The sequence below is a fragment of the Phascolarctos cinereus genome, unplaced genomic scaffold (assembly GCF_003287225.1).
Source record: "Phascolarctos cinereus isolate Bilbo 61053 unplaced genomic scaffold, phaCin_HiC Scaffold_5;HRSCAF=322, whole genome shotgun sequence".
NCBI lineage: Eukaryota > Metazoa > Chordata > Mammalia > Diprotodontia > Phascolarctidae > Phascolarctos > Phascolarctos cinereus.
The window spans coordinates 27718167-27739872 of record NW_027555958.1 but is presented as its reverse complement, the minus strand read 5'-3'; the positions used below and the strand labels follow the sequence as shown (position 1 = coordinate 27739872).

The 21706-nt window shown below is 53.4% G+C and overlaps 1 protein-coding gene across 1 annotated transcript in view; it reads right to left on the bottom strand.

Annotated features, from left to right (window-relative positions):
• Positions 1-20726, bottom strand: part of LRRC75A (leucine rich repeat containing 75A) — a 120341-nt gene extending 99615 nt beyond the window's left edge. The window contains exon 1 of the mRNA XM_021007003.2: positions 20224-20726. Coding sequence (XP_020862662.1) covers positions 20224-20529 — 306 coding nt within the window. The 5' untranslated portion in view covers positions 20530-20726. The remainder of the gene's footprint in view (positions 1-20223) is intronic.
• Positions 20727-21706: the final 980 nt, after the last annotated feature.

The window sequence follows — 21706 nt, the reverse complement described above, 5'->3', positions numbered from 1 at the left end:
TGAAGGAAGATAGTATCCGCCTCCAGAGAAAGAACTGATAAACAGAAGCCTGTATAACATGGTTTTACATATAGTGTGTGTGTGTGTGTGTGTGTGTGTGTGTGTGTGTGTGTGTGTGTGTGTGTGAGTGAGTGATCTGGCCTCAGACACTAGCTATAGGATCCTGGGCAAGTCACTTCACCCTGTTTGCCTCAGTTTCCTCATTTGCAAAATGAGCTAGAGAAGAAATGGAAAACCACTCCAGTGTCTCTGCCAAGAAAACCCCAAAGGGGGTCACAGAGAGTCCAACAAGATGGATAAATGACTCCCCTGTAGCATCTGCTGCCTTGTATCGTCCCCACCCCAACCCTCCCCATCCTCATACACGTGGGCACGAGATGAAAATAAAGACAGCTGTGAAAATCCACACAGGATGGCCTAGAGAAAGGATGGTGAAAGGAACCTCCTTTATTTGAAGAGGTAGAGGACTGCAGGTGTAGAAAACACCCTACACTACCAGATGTGAACGTCAGGTCATGGTGCGTGTGTAGGAGGGGGAGCTGGTAATTTGGAAATGACTCTAATGGGTTATTAATGTACTATAATGAATTACAAGGCATTATGTTACATTAACTTAAATGTAAGGTGGGTGGGGGACCAGGGGCTCACTGATTGTGACGAGAACAGTAAAGATAACAGAGATAGGGACTGGGCCAGTGGTTTCATTGGTATAGCCCTCCCAGGTGAGGAAACTCTCTCTGCAAGGTTGGCATCATCTCTGTCTTAAGGACGTCCCCAGAGCAGGAAGAAGTTAAGTGACTGCCTAGGGTCACAAGGCCAGTATGTGTCAGGGGCAGGATGTGAACACAGGCTTTTGTCAGCTCTCTATCCATTACACCATGCTGCCTTTCAATACAGCTCAGGGATCTTCAGAGGCTCCTTCTCTCCTTCCCAGCTCCCCACTCCTGGGCTTGAAGGCTGGTGTTGAGCAGATGACTTACGATGGCTTAGACTACACCAGGAGAAGCTTACTGTTTAATAATAATGGCTGGTGTGGACATAGCACTTAAAGGTTTGTAAAACACTTCCTATTCTATCTCATTTGATCCTCACAACAATTACCCCCATTTTGCAGATGAGGAAACTGAGGCTGAGCAGTTTAGTGACTTGCCTAGGGTCACACAGCTTATAAGTGTCTGAGGCAGAATTCAAACTCAATTCTGCCTGATTCCACGTCCAGAGCTCTATCAGACAGAACTCTAGGTCAAACCTTGACATAAAAAAGGAAAAAAATTCAGAGTCTCACTGCCTTAGATCCTAGAAGCAACAAATTGTGGGGGGGGTGAGTCAGAGGAGAGGGATCACAAAGAAATCTGAGTGTGGCATCCCCCTGAGGTCAGGACGCTAATTCAAACAGAAAAGCCCCTGCTCCCTTCAGAGGCCACCAAATGGAATCTGTGGCTCAGTGTCCCCCATTGAGTTAGAGTCAGAGGCATCATCAGTGGAACCCAGGATCTTGGCTGCTTGGCCAGTGGTCCTGCCCCTCGGCCTCCTCCAGGGCATCCCACCACTCCAGTACCATGAGGGGCAGGGGAGTAGACACAATCAGCTGGGGAACCACTTCCAAACCTTTCTATGGCAGCTGAGGAGGAGAGGGAGGAGAGGAGACACAGAGAGGCATCAGCAAGACAGTGAGGACATGGGGGAGAGAGAGACAGAGAAACAGAGAGAGAGAGAGAGACAGAGAGAGAGAGAGAGAGAGAGAGAGAGAGAGAGAGAGAGACAGAGAGAGAGACAGAGAGAGAGACAGAGAGACAGAGAGACAGAGAGAGACAGAGAGACAGAGAGAGACAGAGAGAGACAGAGAGAGAGAGACAGAGAGAGAAGCCAGCCTCCTTCCCTCCTCGGGGGAACAGCTGTGGGAGCATAGGTAGAGTAAGTCCAAGCGTCAACCCAAAGGCCAATGCCATGGCCGCCAGCCAAGGACAAAGCATCATGGGCTTAGGCGCTCTATCAGGTTCCAAGGAGAGTTGTTGGGAACACAAAGCCTTGGGGGGGGGTCTTCTAAAACAGGTGGAGAGGGGCAGGTATGGAAAGGAGGAGGGGGGAGAAGAAAGGGAGGGGGAGAAGGAGGGGGGAAGGGGAGGAGGAGGGGAGGAGGAGGAAGGGGAGGGGGAGGGGGAGGAAGAATACAAATAAAACTTTTCCCCTTTTTCCTCCTACTAGTTAGGGGTCTGTTCACCAAGGGGAGAAAAGGACACGAAGGGTGAGAAATGGAAAGAAAAGCCTCCTAACTGGTCTCCGCCCATTCTAGTCCATCTTCCACATGCACAGCAATTTTCCTGAAGGGCCAGTCTGACCAGGTCCCTCCCCTACCCCATAAGTTCCCGTGGCTCCCTAGTTCTTCAAGGACCAAATACAAATTCCTCTGCTCCATATTTAAAGACATTGTAATCCTAGCACCTGCCCTCCTAGACTGTATACCTCACTCCCCTTCATTTAGTCTATGGTCCACTCAAAGTGGCCTTCTTTCTATTCTCATACATGAATCTTAATCTCCAGCGACCACGCTTTGCCCAAGCTGTCCTCTCTTGCTGGAACGCCCTCCCTTCCACCTCTCAGAAACCCTGGTTTCCTTCAAAATGCAGCTCAAGCACTACCCTCTGCAGGAAGCCTTCCCTGATTCCCTGAGATGCCAGGATCTTCTCTTCTCCAATTGCCTTTTCTTTATTTTGCAATGAGTGTGCCCCCAAAGTCTTCACACGGCTTTGATAGCGTCAGACTGCGCTAAGACTTCTGGGGCCACCTGTACGTAGAGGTTGTCTCTCCTGATAGCATCTCCACTCCTTGAAGATCACAACTTGGTTTTATCTTTTGATCCCCAGTGCCTGGCACCTAGGGGGTGCTTAATAATTGCCCGGTTGATTGAAATACACAGGAACAGAGATGCACGTGGGTCCTAAAGGGAGACTGGCCCCACCAGGAGCCCTGTAGGTCCCAGGGGGTGGCTGCCTCAGACGGTAGTGAGGTCCCGTGAACAGAATGGCCCCGGGGGCAGAGATTGTGTCATTTGTGACTTTGCATCCCGAGGGCTGGCCCATAAGCAGGCACATGTACACCCAGAGTCACTGAATCTAAAAGAATAACAGCCCCTGATAGGATGCCAGATGAAGCCACACTGGATCATGGGGTCACAGGTTTAGAGCCAGAGGGCCTTCAGAGGCTGGATTGGGGGGAGCCCCCAGAGGTCATATAGTCCACCTGTCTCACTTTTTTTTTTAGGGGGAGGCAATCGGAGTTAAGTGACTTGCCCAGGGTCATACAGTTAGTAAATAAGTGTCTGAAGCCAAATTTGAACTCAGGTCCTTCTGACTCCAGGGCCAGTGCTCTATACCTGCCTCATTTTGACAGATGGGGAAACTGAGGGCCAAGGAGCTGACATGATTTGCCCAAAGTCACATAAGAAGTGCGCATCAGACATTGGACTTGAACCCAGGACCTCTGACTCCAGAGCCAGGGAAGATAGGGAATGAAACAAATAAGCTTTGATCTGTCTTCACTCACACGATCATGGGATCATTAATTTAGAGCAGGGGCTCTTACCTTGGAGTCCAGGATTGTGTTTAAAAAAAAAAAGGTGGGGCAGCTGGGTGGCGCAGTGAATAGAGCACCAGACCTGAAGCCAGGAGGACCTGAGTTCAAATCCAGACCAAACACTTGACTAGCTGTGTGACCTTGGGCAAGTCACTTAACCCCAATTGCGTAAAAAGAAAAAAAAGTTAATAAACATTTCAGTATAATTGGTTTCCTTTGAAATTCTCTGTCTTTTCTATGCATTTAAAAATATGATTCTGAGAAGGGGTCCCCAGCTGCCAGAGGTGGCTAGGACACAGAAAAGGCTAAGAACTCCTGATTTAGAGCGAGAGAGAAGGGACCTTCAAGGCCAGCTAGTTTACCCCTTTTACAGATGAGGAAACTGAGGCCCAGGTGACCCACTGGGCCCAGCATGGAACCAGATGGGAGGCGCACATCTGGTGCCCCAGGAGTGGCAGGGCCTCCACCTGGCCCTGGTTCTGACTCTGACAGTCGTAGACTGAGGTCATTAAAGTCAGGGGCCAGGGGCAGCCAGATGGCACAGTGGATAGAGCACTGGCCCTGAAGTCAGGAGGACCCGAGTTCAAATCCAGCCTCAGACCAAACACTTGACACTTACTAGCTGTGTGACCCTGAGCAAGTCACTTAACCCCAATTGCCTAAAAAAAGTAACAAATAAAAAATAAAAGTCAGGGGCCAGAGAGAATGTGGGGTGGGAGAGGGCAGGCCATAAATAAGAGGGCCCTGCTGCTATGGCCACCCATGGCGGCTGCCAGTCTGGCCATCCCACCCCTCCCGAGGCAAGAGGGGCACGAGCTGTTTTCTCCATCTCTGTCTCTCCTGACAAATGGGGACACCCCAGAAGCCAGGTGGCCGCCACTTGGAGATGTAATCTGGACACCGAAGAAGACGGGTACGGGAAAGCACATTAGGCTTGGAGTCACAGTCCTGGGTTCAAATCTCAATTCTGCTCCATAGAACCCGGGTAATTCTGGGCAAGTCATTTAACTTCTCTGGGCCTCAGTTTCCACGCCTGTAAAATGAAGGGCTTGGACAAACAGGAATCTGACCTTTCCAGCTCTCTAAGTCTCACCCTCTCCGCCCCTCAGCTTCCTCTTCTGTAAAATGAAGGGTCCGTTCTGTGTCCAAGCCTGTGGCGTCCTTCTCAGCTCCCTTCCAGCTCTGGATCTGAAGCCTGCGCCTCGGCAATTTGTTAGATCTCACGAGTTAGATCAAGTTCTGTGATCAAAGGGAAAAGCAAAGCGGGCCCAGGGCTCCACAGGTTTCCTAAAGTGGCTCCGAGTGTACCAAGGAGACTCCATCTTACCAAAGAGACCCAAGGGAAACAGGCTTGGGGTGCAAAGCAGAAGATTAAATTCAATCCAAGGGGCAGCTAGGTAGTGCAGCGGATACAGCACTGACCCTGGAGTCAGGAGGACCTGAGTTCAAATCTGGCCTCAGACACCTGACACTTACTAGCTGTGTGACCCTGGGCAAGTCACTTAACCCCATTGCCCAGCCCCCCAAAAAACTGCAAATAAAATTCAGTCCAAGAAGTATCTGGAGGGAGGGGAGGGTGCTGACCATGAAGGCAACATGTTAGAGAGTAAAGAACAGCAGATACGGGGTCACAGGACCTGGGCTCAAATCCTTGCTCTGCCATTTACTAAGTATGTGACTGGGTGAAAGCCTCCCCCTCACTGGGTCTTGTTTTCTCCCTCTAAGGCTTATGTCCTTGACCCTGTGTGACAGGACCTTCAAAGGACCCTGAAAAGGAAGAGAAAGCTTGAGAACCAGCCTCCAGGGTTGGTGAAATAATGAGAAAACAAGGCAAGACAGGAAACAACTAATCAGGCTCCCAGAGGCTGGGAGGAAGGAGAGCAACACCGGTCTGAGCATCGCTGGGAGAACACGCAAGGCCAGAGGACCTCGGTTCAAATCCCCATTCTTCCACTGAGCACCTGCTAGACCTGGGGCAGGCCATGCTCCCACTCTCAGCCTCAGTTTCCCTATCTGTAAAATGAGGGGGCTGGGCTACATGATCCCCATTGGCCCCAAATCTATGATCCTCTACCCCAGAAGGTTTCATGGAGGAAGGGAGCTATTGTCCCCAGGGAAATACATTGTGGATCCTGAAAGCAGAAGGCTTGGAGCAGTCATCCCCTGAAGCTGCTAGGGAGGCTGCTATGCCCTCTCCCACTGCCCTGCTGGGCACCATGGTAGCCTGGGGGCACAAGCACCAGAATGCTCTTTAACCCTTTCCCTAGAAAAATGCCTGGACCCAGACCTGGACAGACAGCAAGGGGGTGGGGAGGGAGGAGAGGGAGAAAAGGAGGGAAGGAGGCAGGGGAGGAAGGAAGGGAAGGAGGAAGGAAGGGAGGAAGGGGGAGGGAGGGAGGAAAGAAGGAAGGGAGGGAGGGAGAGGGAGAAAGTGAAGAGGGAAGAGGAAGGAAGAAGGGAGGGAAGAAGAAGGGAAGAAGGAGGGAAGGAGGGAGGGAAGAAGGGAGGAAGAAGGGAGGGAGGGAGAGAGAAGAGTGAGGAGGGAAGGAGGAAGGAAGGAAAGAAGGAGGGAGAGAGGAAGGAAGGAAAGAAGGGAGGGAGAGAGGAAGGAAGAAGGAAGGAAGAAGGCAGGAGGAAGGAAGGAGGGAGGAGGGAGGGAAGAAGGAGGAAAGGAGGGAGGGAAGAAGGAGGGAAGGAGGGAGGAAGAAGGGAGGGAAGAAGGGGGAGGGAGAGAGGGAGGGAGAGAGGAGGGAGGGAGGGAGGGAGGAGGAGAAGGAGGAAGGAAGGAAGGAGGAGGAGGGGAGGGAGGGAGGAAAGAAGGAAGGAGGAGGAGAGGGAGAAAGTGAGAGAGGAAGGAGGAAGGAAGAAGGAGGGAAGAAGGAAGGGAAGAAGGAGGGAAGGAGGGAGGAAGAAGGAGGAAGAGGGAGGGAGGAGAGAGGAAGGGAGGAAGAGGGAGGAGAGGGGAGAGAGGAGGGAGGAGGAAGGAAGGAAAGAAGGAGGGAGAGAGAAGGAAGAAGGAAGGGAAGAAGCAGGAAGGGAAGGAAGGGAGGAAGAGGGAAGGAGGAGGAAGAAGAGGAAAGGAGGAGGGAAGAAGGAGGGAAGGAGGAGGAAGAGGAGGGAAGAAGGGAGGGAGGAGAGAGGGAGGAGAGAGGGAGGAGGAGGAGGAGGAAAGGAGAAGGAAGGAAGAAGGAGGGAGGGAGGGAGGGAGGAAGGAAGGAAGGAGGGAGGGAGGGAGGAGGAGGGAGGGAGGAGGAAGGAAGGAAGGAAGGAAGAAGGAAGGAAGGAAGGAAGAAGGAAGGGAAGGAAGAAGGAAGGAAGGAAGGAAGGAAGGAAGAAGGAAGGAAGAAGGAAGGAAGGAAGGAAGGAAGAAGAAGGAAGGAAGGAAGGAGGAGGAAGGAAGGAAGGAAGGAAGGAAGGAAGGGAGGAAGGGAGGGAGGAGAAAGAAGGAAGGGAGGGAAGGAGGAAAGAAGGAAAGGAGAGAGGGAGAGAGGAAGGGAAGGAGGAAGGAAGGAAGGGAGGGAAGAAGGAATAATTAAGTTTGAAAGCTACTAGGAAGGATATCATTGACTTGGTCTTTTCTATATTAGTTTAGGCAGTAAGATGAGTTTGCATTAGAACAGCCTGCAGGCATGCTAAGGCTCAGGGTCTGACCCAGGCTTTCCTGCTGTCTGCCCCTTCCTTCCCACTAACTCAGTGGAGGCAATTCATTCTCATCCCTTTCAAGGACCTGGCTGGGCGCTCTCTCGCTCTCTCTCTCTCTCTCTCTCTCTCTCTCTCTCTCTCTCTCTCTCTCTCTCTCTCTCTCCCTCTCTCTTTCTCTCCTCCTCTCTCAGCAGCAAACACAGCCAGCAGCCAGCCAGACGGGCTCTCCCAGAAATCCAACCACAACCACGGAAAAAGAGAAGAGGAGGGAAAAAAAAAAGATGCAAACAGCCCAGATGCTGCAGTTTCTAAAACATGCACAGGGTAAACCCGCTTTGGGATCAGCAGCCACAGACAGAAGCCCAGATGCTCTGGGACAGACCTTGCAGACAGCCACAGGCTCCCATCCAACTAGAACAGGGAAAATGATGATGGACAGAAATGGTCCTGCACTGAGCTGCCACCCTGTGCCAGGCTTCCGCTGCCCACCCCTTCTACAAGGATAAGAGATGGAAGTAGGAGGAGGCGGGGCAGGGCAGTGCAGAGGACGGTCACTCCAAAGGGTCCAGCCCTTGTCCCTGTGAGGGTTAATGAGGGTCACATAGGGGCAGCCATGAAGTGCTGCTGTGATAGGACTCTGAGGAAGGCAGAAACCCCTGAGAGTTCATAATGGGCACAGGATCACAGAGCTTAGAGCTGGGTCCTCAGAGGTGCTCTAATCCATTTTTACAGTTAAAGAAATTGAAGCAGAGAGAGGTTCAGTGACTTATCCAGGGACACACAGCCAGTAAGTGTCTGGGACTGGATTTGAACTCAGGGCTTCCTGACTCCTGGCCCAGCACTCTATCCCTGTACCACCAGCTGTCTGCATACCTCCAGTTATTAATTAGGTGGCAGATTCAGGCTTGGAAACTTGGTTTTCTGATGCCAAATCTGGCACCCTTTCCATGGTATCACCCAGCTTCCACAGGCCCCAACCTTTACATGAACCTTGACTTGACCACTTCCTATCTGCATGACCTTCTGCAAGGTTACAAAGTCATTTCACATCTCTGGAGGAAAGGACTGGACCAAAGGCTCCTTAAGGTCTCTTCCAGTCCTACATCAACGATCCCACACACGCTCTCCTGATGTTTTCAGGCAGGTCGCTCTCTAGGCTCTGAATACCACCCCTCCCCCTCTGTCCAATTCCTTCGAAGCCCAATTCAAATGTCACCTCCTCCAGGACGCCTTCCTTGATCCCCATGAGACCCCTTCTTCTAAGCCCTCAAGTACTGTCATGACCCGGGGAGGCAGGCCCTGCCTTGTCTAACCTTTGTAACTGCCCAGGGCTCCACAATGGGGTTGCAGGGAGGGGACCACTGAATCTCAGAGCGGGGAGGCACCTTGGTGGCCAATCAGGCCTAACCCAGACCTGAATAACCCCCTCCCAGTTATAGGCACCAAGTGGCCCCCCAGCGGGGGAGGCCGCCTGAACCTCAAGCCTCGCTCTCCTCCTCCCAGCACTCCCGGCTCCTAGTTATCCTCTCTGGGACCGAGCAGAAAGCCAACTGCTCCCCCGAGGGGCAGCCCTCCAAGCAGGGGCGCGCTCTCCCCAGGCGTTCCCTTCCCAGTCCCCGCGTCCCCAGCTCTGTGACCAACAGGCGCATGGCTCACAGGCACATCTTTCTCCAGACACTCTCCAGCTGATTGAACACACCTCCTCAAACGGCACTCCGAGCTGAGCAGCCAGCTCCAAGCAGAGTCTGACACAGGCATTCACCTCCCTGCTCCCGGCTTCTGTGCTCACCAAGGCAGCCATAGAATGGAAGCTCCCCGAGGGCAGGGACTGTTTTATTTTTGTCTCTGTAGCTCTGCCCCAGCAGAGTACCTGGCGCTAATATGTACTTAGGACTGATCGCTGACACATCACACTTCCAGAACCCTACTTGGGGTACAAACCTCCTCTCTGCTCCTGCGACCTTGTCCAAGTCCCTTCCCTTCTCAGGTCTTACTATCCCCCTCTGAGAAACAAAGGGGTGGAATCTGATCCCTAAAGGTTAGGGTCTCAGAATCAGAAATTTCAAGCTAGAAGGGACGTCCCCGCAGACGCCAAGGTCACCTGGCTAGCGAGTGTAGAGAGAGGGCTAGAACTCAGGTCCTCTGGTCCCAAAGCCAGGCCTCTCTACCTCGTCCATGCTTCTCCTCTAAGGGCCCCTTCAAGGCTGAGACCCTAGAACAGCTGCTCCATTTAACAAATATTTACTACATTGATTCACGCAGCTTCTAGAGCACATGACATACACACTCCTCCCTCTTCTCTCTGTCTCTCTCTGTCTCTCTCTCTCTCTCTCTTTCTCTCTCTCTCTCTCTCTCTCTCTCTCTCACACACACACACACACACACACACACACAGACTCCTCTACAAACACAGAGACCCACAAAGAGAAAAAAAATAGATCAGCCTCACCGCAAGTGGAGGGGAAGGGACCCCAGTGTCCCCAGACAGGACTCCCAAGCCAGACGTTAATAGGGTCTGTGTCCTTCCTCAAGGGAGCAGCCGATGGGATTCAGTTCTGCCATAGGGCCAGGCCGGTCTGTGGCTCTCCCACCCAGCACTGGGGCTTCCTTCTTTGCTTTCCCCATCGCCTCCCAACTGCTGGCTGTGCCAAGGGCTGGTCCTGGCCAAAGGGCTGACTCTTTCTGCCCAAGCCAACAGAATTTCAGAGACAGACAGTCTCCCGGGCTGTCTCAGGCCATTTCCCACCATTGGCACCCTCCGTCCTGCTCAGTGGGACCACCCTTGGAATCAGACAAGAGGGGAAGGGTTGAAGGAGGCCAACACTAAAGGGGGTGGCCCACCTCCAGCTGCCAGCGTCTTCATCCCTCTTCTCCCTAGTAGGCCAGCCTTTCCCCCAGTGCAGATAGGGTTTCTCCAGTTCTTTAAAGGTCTTTAGTAAAGGAAATTCAGTCAGTCAACCTGCATTCACTGAGAGGTTACCAAGAACCAGATATTATTCTAAGGATAGATGAAGCCTCTGCCCCAAGGAGCTGCCGGTCTAATGGAGGAGACGGCATGTAGCTACTGCATCTATCCAGGATGTATACAGAGTAGATGGGAGGCAGTCACCAAGGGAAGGGACTTGGGCAGATGCCTGAAGAAGTCAGGGAAGCCGGAAGGCAGAGATAAGATCATGGATTTGGAGGGGAAGGGATTCAAGGCCATGAAGTCCCTTGTTTGACAAATGAGGAAAGTGAGTCACAGAGAGGTTCTATGACTTGCCCAGAGAGACAAGCTAGCAAGTGTCTGAGGATATGAAGGCAGGAGATTCTCATAACTCTTGTATTATTATTATTGTTATGAGCCATAAAGTTACTGATTTCCCATGGGAGTAGACAGTGACCCTAAGAAAGGAGAACCCAAGAAGACACAAGAAGCAGAAACTGAACCTCAGGGATGCAAAGTCATCTGATGGAAACACTCTAAATGCCAGTGCTGGGGTCACCCAGGTGACCCCGAGCCCCATCAGCCACAGGGCCAGCTGTTTGACCTCAGATCAGTCACTTAATGCCTTCCCCAAGGGTGACACATCATCTCCGCAGTAGGAGAGCTTTCCCAATGGCCCATGAATGACAGAAAACTCTTGCCTTTCCTTCCAGGAGCCAGAGAGAGGCTGGAAGAGGCTCTGGGGGTGAAGAGGGGGCAGAGAATCCACCTGCCATCGGACACCAGGCCAGCTGCCAGATCCCTCCCCCCAAGGCCAGAGCCTGCGGGGGAAGGAATCTCCTCCCCTGGCATCCCCCCCTTCCCCGGCGGCCCTGCCAGTCCGCTCCAGTGCAGGAAGCAGACAAAAGGGATTTCCTCCTCAGTATCACAAGGAAAAAATGCAAATTCTTGTACCTTTTTTCTGCACAGCAAACTCCCTCCCTTCCCTTCTCCCTCTCAGACACCAGCCAGTCCCAGCCATGTGAGTGCGGTGGGAAGGTGAGCCCCTCCCCGCTGGTTCCTGAAGCCCCTGGGCCAGCCCCCTCCCCAGGAGGGAGGGAAGTAGTAGTAGCAGCAGCAGCAGCAGCAGCAGCAGCAGCAGCAGCCACCACCTCCCTCCAGCATCTTCACTGGCTCTGGCTCCCCACCCCCGCAGCAGCCACAGGCTTGCTCCCCGCAGAATGAGATTGAACCTGACCTTGCAGACAGAGCTGAGCAGAGATGGGGGGCGGGGGCTGGGCACAGCCTCCTGTGCACCAGGTGCAACAAAGCCACCATGCTGGGGAGGGGGCAGCAAGGAAAGAGCTGCAGGGGTCCCTTAGTGTGCAGCACTGACTTAGATTCTGGGCCTGCTCCTCCCCAGCCGGAGCTCTCTGCTGATCAAAGGAAGCCAGCACTTTGCACGCTCAGGGGACAGGTATCATCCTTGTCATCACTCACATCTACATAGTGTTTATCTCATTTGATGCTCACAACCACCCTAGGAGGTGAGTGCTATCCCCATTTTATGGATGAGGTAGCTGAGGCAGCAGAGATTAAGTGACTTGACTAGGGTCACACAGGTCACACGTGTCTGAGGTGGGATTTGAACTTGAGACTTCCTGACTCCAACTCCCATGCTCTATCCATTGGGCCTCCTGGATGAGGGACTCAAGAGCACACAGCCAGGGGGATTGAGGGAGTGGTGCTGGAGGATGGTACAGAGGAAGGTCTCCTGAGCCCCTAGCCTTTCCACTGCACAATTCCTAAAGAGGAGTGAATGACATTTCTCCTCTTCTCTAGGGACCTCCTGGTAGTATCTCACAGCACCGAAAGTGGCCTGACCTGCATCCCTCATACTTCAGTTTAGGGTCCCCACCAGAAGCCTTAGACTTGAATCCAGCCTCAGACATCAACTAGCTTTGTGTCAAAGGTGATTCACTCCCCTCTCAGAGTTTGTTTCCTTATCTATAAAATGGAGGTAAATAAAACATCCCACAACCTACTCCACAGGGTTGTTGTAAAGAAAGCCCCTTGCTTTAAAACTCTAGGAAAACAAGTTATTATTACAGCTCGATCTTTCTAAGCCTTCAGTTCCCTCATCTGCAAAATGGGAGAAATAATATTTATCACTGCCAACTTTTCATGGTTGTTTTCTTTTTTTCATGGAAGGTGTTCTGTGAAGCTTAAAACACTAAGGAAACCAATCTCTCCACATGGATTTATTTGTTTTAGAGTCCTTTCATTTATTTATTTATTTGTTTGTTTTTGGCTAGGCTATGGGGTTAAGTGACTTGCCACCCAGGGTCACACAGATAGTAAGCATTATGTGTCTGAGGCCGAATTTGAACTCAAGTCCTCCAGAGTCCAGGGCCGGTGCTCTATCCACTGTGCCACCTAGCTGCCCCTCCACATGGATTTATTAAGTGCCTATTATGTGCCAGGCACCATGGTACGCACTGGGAATGCAAAGACAAAAATGAAACCACCCCTACCCTCAGACAGCTTCCATTCTATAAGGGGAAACAATGGGTACATAAATAAGTCTGTGACTTACAGTGACTCCTTCCCCACTAAAGACCTTATCGGGGAAGTGGTGCTGGAGGTGAGCTTTGAAAGAAAGACGGAGATGAGAGGAGTGAATTCCAGGCATGTATGTGTGTGTGTTGGTGAGGAAGGCCACTGTAGCTGGATTGAAGAGTGTGTCATGGGGAGTCATGCACACAATAAACAGAGGAAGGTGGGATGAGGCCAAGTAGTGAGGGGCTTCAGTTGCTAACCAGAAGAATCTGAATCTGGTCCCAGAGGAAAGAGGGGCTTATTGACCAGGGGAGGGACCCAGCCAGCCCCCCACTTTGGGAATATCATTGTGGCAGCTGTTTACAGGATGGATTGGAGATAGGATACCCTTGGAGGCAGGAGGTGAGGAGGCAAGGAGGGCTGGCCTAGGGTGGTGGCCTCAAGTGAGGGGAGAGAAAGGGACAGTTTGGAAGGACTGATTAGATATGGTAGGTGAGGGAGAGTGAAGAGGGGAGCCTGGAGTCTGCATCTGGCAATCCTGCAAAAGTCCAAGTTCCCATAAATCAAAGCCACACCCTGCCTCTGGAATTCTCTATGTGTCCAAAGTCCAAGAGACAAAGATCTGGAGCCGGTGAGGGTTGGTTCGGCCTGAGCTGAGTTGCCCTGACTGACCCCATGCAGCCCTGCCCTGCCTGACTCAAATCTATGCTGTGGTCCTGACCTTCAAAGCCATCCTAGACTTCTCCCGGCAGCTGCCTTTGAAAGGGCTCCCCAGTGGAAAGGGAGGCCTGGGTTCTCCTAGCCAGATGTAGGGCCTTGGGCACAGTCACTGGGCCTCAGTTTACCCAGGTGTAAAATGAGGGTGTTGGATTAGATGACCTCTGAGGTCCCATCCAGCTGGAGCTCTAGAACAAGGGTCTTAATCTTGCTTTGGGCCAGGGACCCCTTTGGCAGTCTGGGAAAGCCTATGGACCCCTTCTCAAGATGACGTTAAATACTTTAAATACACAGGATTTCAATGGAAGCCAATTACATTGAAATAAAGCTGGCATTTCCTCCTCCCCCAACCAAGTTCACAGACACCCCCTCTTGAAATCTATCAACTAACAGACCCTAAGTCACTTCCTTTCTCTGGCCTCAGTTTCCCCCTCTGTAAAAATGAAGGACTTAATTGAGTCTGTTTCTGGGCATGTCCCAGAGGAGGGAGAGCCCCACTCCCACCCCCCAACCCAAGTACGTTCACTAGAGTAACACGACTACCAACACTCTGACTCTGGCTTCCTTGCACTGGGGAGGGCTCTGGGGAGTGCTTTCCTCTCCCCCAGGAATTCTCCCCTCTCCGCTAATGCCTCTTCAGGGAGCACAGTGACTTGGTGTAGTAGACAGTGCCAGGCTTGGAAGAGCTGGGTTCAAATCTGACCTCTGACACTTTCTAGCTCTGTGACTTACCTTACCTGGGCATCATTTGTAAAATGGGAAAATCACAGGCTCTTAACTTTTTGGGGGTCCAGATGGCCCTTTGGCCATCAGATGAAGCACATGAAAGCCCGTCTCAGAACAATATTGGCAAATGCAGACAACGAAATGCACAGAATTACAGGAAACCCAAATTAGATTGAAATACAGTCATCTAAATACTTTTTGAAACAAGTTCAGCTCCATCCCTGGTGAACCCCCAGGGTGCTGCCCCGCCTCTGCCAGCCTCTATAGCCTTGCTGAGGCAAAGCATCAAAGCCCCACGCTATCATTCACTGGGCAGTCCCAAAGGTCTCCAGAAAACGCTGGGAAATCCTTATGTTTACATTTCAACACAGAAAGCTCTGCATCCTCCATCCATCCCTCTTCGCCACTTCAGCCTGGCGTCCAATTCATTCACTCACCAAATACTTACACCTGCCTACCAACTGGTGGGATCTTACAACCTCACAGGAAAGGCCTCCTCGAAGTCAGTCAACAAGCATTTATTAAACACCTGCTATGTGACAGCCACCACACCCACTAAGCGCTGGGGATACAGAGAAAGGCAAAAACATGGCTCTGAGTCCTCCCTGAGCTTGACAAACAGATAAGGAGACACCACACACGGAAGTGTCAGCACATGAGACAGGCAGAGAAATCGAATCCCCTTCCCACAGGACAGAGACCTTTCCCCTAAGACTTCTCATCTCCAGGCTAACCATCCCCAGCTCCTCAAACCCATCTCCAGATGGTCCCATCTCACAGTCCTTCACCATCCCGGACACCTCGAGGCTGCACAGTTCATGAATGTCTTTGCTAAAATGTGGCATCCATCCAGCCTCAGACACTTGATACTTCCTAGCTGTGTGACCCTGGGCAAGTCACTCAACCCTGACTGCCTCAGCAAAAAGAAAAAATAAATAAATTAAACGTGGCATCCAGAACCAAACACTTCAGTGCAGCCCATGCCTGCCCCCTGCTCAGGCATGCCATAACTGGTCTCCCCTTTGACACATGCTCCTTTCTCCCTTCAGGCCCTCCTCCTCCCCACTACTTCCTCCTCTCTGCTCTTCAAATGCTGCCCATCTTCCCAACCTCACCTCCTCCAGAAGGCCTTCCAGGGACTATCCCATCTCTTTTGCCCTTCATTTTCAGAAGCCCTCTAAACACTCCCCTGATGGACTGCTGACACCATTTACAGGGTCCAGAGGATTCAGAGCTAGAAGGGACCTTCAAGACATCTAATCCCTGACCTCTCTGACCCAGAGGAGGAAACTGAGGCACAGATAAAGGAGGTCACACACAGTAACTAACAGAGGTGAGATTCCAACCCACGTCCTCCTGTTCCAAAGCGCAGGCCTTGACCCCTATTCCATCTGATTGAATCCGAGCTGCGAATGCTGTTCTAACAGATCTATGTCCTTGAGGACAGGCCAAGAGGCTGAGGCAAGCAAGGGACTCCCCTATGCCAGCCTCCCTGACAGCACATGAAGCATCCAGCCTTTGGGCTACTCCCTTCCCCTATACACACAGGGACCAGCCACATTCCTTTAAGTTACAGCCTGCTGCCAAGGAACTGTCCAGCTTGGGACTACTGGTTTATAGGCAACCAGGATTGTGGGACCAGGGGTAGGCAAGGTGAGCAAGTGCCTAGGGCAAAATCATACAGAGGGGGTACTCAATGAACTACAGTTTTTAATGTTATTCAAGAATAACATTAAACGCACATATTCTTTAAAGCTAAGAAAGCCTACTGCAATCACCAAAAATAAATAAAAATCAAAAACAATTCAACTGCTATATCCTAAAGGACATTTTAAAAACTCTAGCTCTAGTTCAATCTCCTTATTTTACAGATGAGGCAACTGAGGGCCAGAGAAAAAAAATTACTTTCCCAAGGTCAAACAGTCAATGGTAAAGCTTGGATTTGAACTCGGGTCTCCTGATTCCAAATCCAGAGCCCTTTCCACTCTCAGGTACTGACCTCTCTGTTTTTACTGTTAACACTTGCAAGTGATTTCTCACTCCTCTGAGCCCAGGGCAACTGGGACAACACTGAGCCAGCATGAAATGGGTGGAAAAACTGAGGGCCAGAGATGTCCCGATGACTTCACTTCAGGGTCCCAAAGGGAGTGAAGGGTCAGGGTTAAGAGCAGAGTCCAGGACTCTGGGCTCCCAGCCTCTACTCTCCCTGCATTCCTACCTCCCTCCAACCATTGTAGCTCATAGCTTAGCAAGACACACCCACCTGACCAACCCAGCTGAGCTCTACAGAAACTCGAGCTGAGGAATGCCAGCCAACTCAGCAGTTACCAAATCCCTAGCTTGGAAAGGTCCTTCTCGGGGCATTTGGGCCATTCCCCTGCCTCTGAGAATAGCTCTGCCTAGCTGGATGGCTCTCCAGGGAGGACCACAAACAAACACTGTTCCCTCTCATCAGCAGACAGACCTACAAAACACTACCCTGGAATGCAATGTCATGTCATTATAATGACCAGGACGGGCTCCGAAGAAAAGCTGAAGAAATATACTTCCTGCCCTTCTTTGCAGAGGTGGGGGTCCATGGGTGTGGAATGTTGCATATAGTGTCAGATTCTGTTGGGGTGTGGCTAGTTTTACCAAACTGTTTTTAACTCTTTCTTTCTCTTTCTTATTTTTCTCCCTTCCCTCCCTCCCTCCCTCCCTTCACTCCCTTCTTTCTTTCTTTTTTTGAAGGAGGGATAGGTCATTGGATAGGGCCAGAAGCAGTGATGTATTTGAGAAATAAAGATGATGTAAAAAACAAAAGATGTTTTGTTTTTTTCAATGAAAGAAATGTTACCCTGAGCCAGGCAACCTTGGACCGTGCAGCGCAGACTTCTCAGACCAAGACCACCTGGTGAAGGGCTGATGCCCAATTCCCAGGAGTCAACTTTGAAAGGTTAGACAGAGTCGACTCAGAAGGATTCAGGATTGTGAGAAACCACAGAGATCCTCTGGTACCTGGGGACCCACAAGGGGGAGGGGAGGTGTGGATAACAGACTTCGGGGGTCTATGAATCTAGATAGAAAAAAGTTGCATCTTTGTTTTCACTCATCTATAACTGAAATTGTTATTTCCTTTGCTTATTTAAACAATGATTCTGAAGAAACATCCATCGGCTTTCCCAGACCACTGAACAAGGAGTCTATGACCCATACACACAAAGAGAGAACCACAGTTCTAGTACCATCCCTTGTACAGAAGTCTAGAGAGGGGAAACCATTTATCTAACCTCACACAGCAAGCTCATGGCAGAGACAGGATTCGAACTCAGATCTCCAAATTTGCCACTCCTTCCATTCAAAGGTGGTGGAGTTTCAATGGAACTGCAGAGGACATCTATGCATCCTCACATAAGGGGCAACTGTTAGAAAACTGTGGAATCACGGGGGCATCTGAGACAAGGAAATTGTAGAGAGCACCTTCATCTGGCTTTCTGCCCCTATTTGATAAAGCAGGAAACTGAGGCCTAGATGGGTAAAGGGACTTGCCCAAGGTCACTCAGCTAATGAATGCTGGAGCCAGCACTTGAACCCAGATCTCCTGACTCTTTGCCCCCAGCTCTTCTTTGCATAAAGATATTAGGAAGGTAGGAGCTTCTCAAGGGATAGTGAACACAATGGGTATCACATTTACAATATCACACAACTATAAAAAGTCAGGGTTGGAAGGAACTTGAGAAACCTTCTAGGTCAACAGTTCTTGACCTCTTTTATGTCATGGACCTCCCCCTCTTTGGCAGCTGACAATGCCCACAGACCCCCATGAACTCTGCAGGCAGTCTGACAGCACCCATGGACCCCTTAGGATCCCTCAGGCAGCCTGATGAACCCTGTGTCCAAAGCCCAGGGATCCCTGCGGACCCCTGGGGCATCCTGACAAAGCCCATGGACCCTCTGGGGACCCTTTGGGCAGTCTGGTGAAGCCTAGGAACCCTTTCTTAGAATAACAGTTTTAAATAATTGAAGGGAATGCTAAATTTCAGTAAAGGTTGCTGAAAATAAAAATGCCATTTTTTCCCATACAAGTTCACAGATTCCCTGAAATCTACATGGACCCCAAGTTAAGAACCCCTAATTTTGTCCAAACCACCTCATTTTACAGAGGAAGAAACAGACTCAGAGAGGGGAAGGGATTTATTCTCTTAAGAACTGGGATTATTCACGGAGCCAGAACAGCACAATTAGGGGACTGCCACTGCTGGGCCAGGAAGACCTATCCACTACCTACCAGCACATAACGTTAACCCTGTTAGCACCTGTACCTCCCGGGAGGAAGCTCGGGAACAGCAGACAAATCACATCAGCGCGGATTAGACACAGCACCAGCAGAAGCAGCAGCCTGGATTTCTCCCACAAGCTCTGGTTGGGGCTTGGGGACCAAAAGGCATGAAGTGTGAGCTCAGAGGACAGACAGGCAGCTCCTCACCATAAGAAACAGCACTGGGCAGAGAAGTCCAGACAGAGGGCTGGCTCCTAAGAACCAGCAGGGAGCTGAGCTCTGGTCTCCAGTGCTATTCCCCGTCAGGAAACCTGCCTCTGAACAGAACTCACCGTTCTCCCTGCCTTTTCAGACTCTCCCTTTGCTGGCCGGAGCCACAGAATGTTAGACAGGGGACGCAGATCACCTAGTCCAAAGTCTCCTTCTTATAGGTGTGGAACCCGACAACAAAAGCCCAGAGAGGGGAAGGGATTTGAACTGAGGTCACCCAGCACAGCCAGACTCCAGATCTCCTGACTCCAAGCAAGGTTTCTTCTACTGTGCCACATGCTCTGGGTGAATGAAAAGTATACTTTTTGAGGGCAACAAGGTAGCTAGGGGCCAGTAGTAGAGAAGGTGATTTTATGCAGATTTTGTCCTTTAAAGTAGGAGTCTGAGAATGAGTGTGTGTGTGTGTGTGTGTGTGTGTGAGAGAGAGAGTGAGAGTGAGTGAGAGAGAGAGAGAGAGAGAGAGAGAGAGAGAGAGAGAGAGAGAAAGTAAGTGTTCAAAGGGCAGGCTCAGAGCCCCACACTGTTGGAGGGAGGCTATGTGGCTGTTCACAGACCCCATCTATCCCATTTCTTTCTCAGCAGCATCCTGTCTTTCTCCCTCTCTCTAGCATAGCCTAGGGGGCAGTGAAGTCCAGCTCTCCCAGCTTCCAGCCTCCAATGCTGGCCGCTTCCACCATGTGTATAAGTGGGTACAGGTGTGCAGGCTGGAGACCTGATCTGTGATCCCCTCAGACACAGGAGCCCCCTCCCCAAATGCTTTCTGCTGGCTATGCTGAAACTAGGGGAGAAGCAGAGAGAGAAAATGGAGCCCAGAAACCAGGAGGGCCCAGGGTTGCACCAAGTGATGAAGGCTCCCCGGGCTGTCCGGTTCCTTGATCTCCAACCCCTAACCAGGCTCCGTTCCCTGGGCCCAGGAGAACCCTAGGCATCAGTGTGGGCAAAAACCCTGCCCTTCCCCATCCAAATCCTCCCCACTCCCCGCCTGCCCTAACTTCACGTTCCTTGTCTAAGTAGCCCTCTCTCCTTAACACATCCAGCCCCCTGATACAGGAGAGAACACAGATCCCCGACTGAGCCATCTGATATCCCCGCCCCCCACCCCAAGTCCTGCGCCCCTCTGTGAGAGGCGCCAAAAACGACAGCGGCAAGCCTGGGCATCCCCCTGGAGAGGGCGCAGCCTAGTCTCCGCTCCTGCCTCGGAGGGCAGCCAGGCCAGCGGGAAAGGGCGAAAGCAGAGTCTGCGGGGATCCCGCGCCTCTCCCCCCCCCCCCGCCTTCGGGCTGCCCTAGCAGGGGAGCACGCCAACATCCCCGCTAGCATGTCCGATCCGTGAACGAGATACCTGTGACCCTGCCTGGCCTCCGGCGGCATCCTTGGGCGCCCCTGCCCGGCTCCCTCCTCGGGGCTCTCCCGGGTCCCTCCGTCCCCGTGCGCTCCCCAGGCCTCCCCCCCCACAGGCCCCCTGCCCGGCCCCTTCCTCCGTGTTCCAACTCTCCCCTGCCCCATGCGCCCCCCTCCTGGAGCCCCCGCCTGGGTGTCCCTCCCACGGCCCCCCGACCCCCGGGGCTCTCACCTGGCGCAGGTGGCGGAGCAGCTCGCCGGCGTCTTCCTGCCGGCCCTGGCGCACCAGCGACTGCAGCTCCTGGATCATGGTCACCCGTCGGTGGTAGGGGGGCAGGCCGACCCCGGCCCCGGACGCGGAGCCGGCGCGGGCCGCCTTGTCCCCGGAGCGCAGCAGCAGCGCCGCCCACAACTCGCCTCGCTCGCGGGCCGAGCTCCGGCGGCGGGGGACGGCCGGGGCCGGGGCCGGGGCCGGGGCGGCGGCGGGGGGCGCGCCGGGGCTCTCGGCCAGGCTGCCTTTGGTCTGCCGGATGCCCATGCCTCCGCCGCGCCTCAGCGCCGGGCCGCCGCCGGCTGCTCCATCCTCAGGCTCGGCTCCGCTCTGCTGCTGCTGCCGCTCCTCCTCCTCGGCCCCTCGGCCCGGCTCCTCTCGGGCTCTCCCCAATGACTCGGGGCCACGAGCCGGGCCGCGGGTCCCGCCCTCCCCCGGCCCCCGGCCGCGCGCCGCCCGCTGCCCACGAGCCCAGCCCAGCCCCGGCCGCCGCCGCCGCCGCCGCCGCCGGGGCCGCAACTTTGGGGAAACTGTTGCACGCGGGCGGGGCCGCGGAGGGAGGGGAGAAGAGGGAAGGGGAGGGGGTGGGCGGGGCTCGGGCTGCCCGAGGCCCCGCCCCTGGGAGACTACGCCCCCGAGGCCCGCCCCTCCCGGGCTGGGGCCCCACGCGTGAGCGAGCTCTCGGGCCCCACACCGCCGCCGCTGCTGCGGGCGGTGGCACCTCGCGGTCCCCTCCCCCAGCGCAGAGGAGGCGGGGCGTGAGGCCCCCCCAGGGCTCGCCGGAGGCCCTGCACCCAGGGGCTGCCCAGGGCGGGTGGCAGATGCCTCGGCTGCGGCGGGCCGGGCTGGGCAGGGAGCCACGCCGGGTCCACCTAGCTGCCCGCTCTTCCTCCTTCTCCTCCTCCTCCTCCTCCTCGGCCAGCCCTGCGTTGCCGCTCCCTCTGCTGGCGGCCGAGCTGCCAGAGCTAGGGGCGGGGTCTGGGGGGCTCCCCGGCTCGGAGGGGGCTGGCTCAGACCCGAGTGGGGACTGCAGGCTCCGCCCCAGCTGAGCGCCTTTAGCTCTCCGGCTGCGGCAGCTCCAGGGGTCGGTTCTTAGCTGCGGGGCCGAGGCGGGGGGCGGGGGGGGCGCTCTAGTCCTATCCCCTCCCCGGGCGACGGTAGGGTGGCGGGGCACGGGGCATATCCAGTTGTTGCTTCAAGAGCCTGGTCTCACTAGACCCTCGGTGTTCTCTTCCTTGCACCCCACTGCGGAGGTTACTCGTGGGGGGTGGGGGGATGGCGAGGAGAAAGAGAAGGCTGAATCCTCCAGTGGAAAAGGCCTCCCTCGGCTATGGGACAGAGGGCATCAGCTGGTCTAATCCCCTCTTCTCCGCTGACCACTGACCTTCCCCTTAACCACGTCGACCCCAACCCGTAGCTAAACCTTCAGTCAAATTCAGGCTGT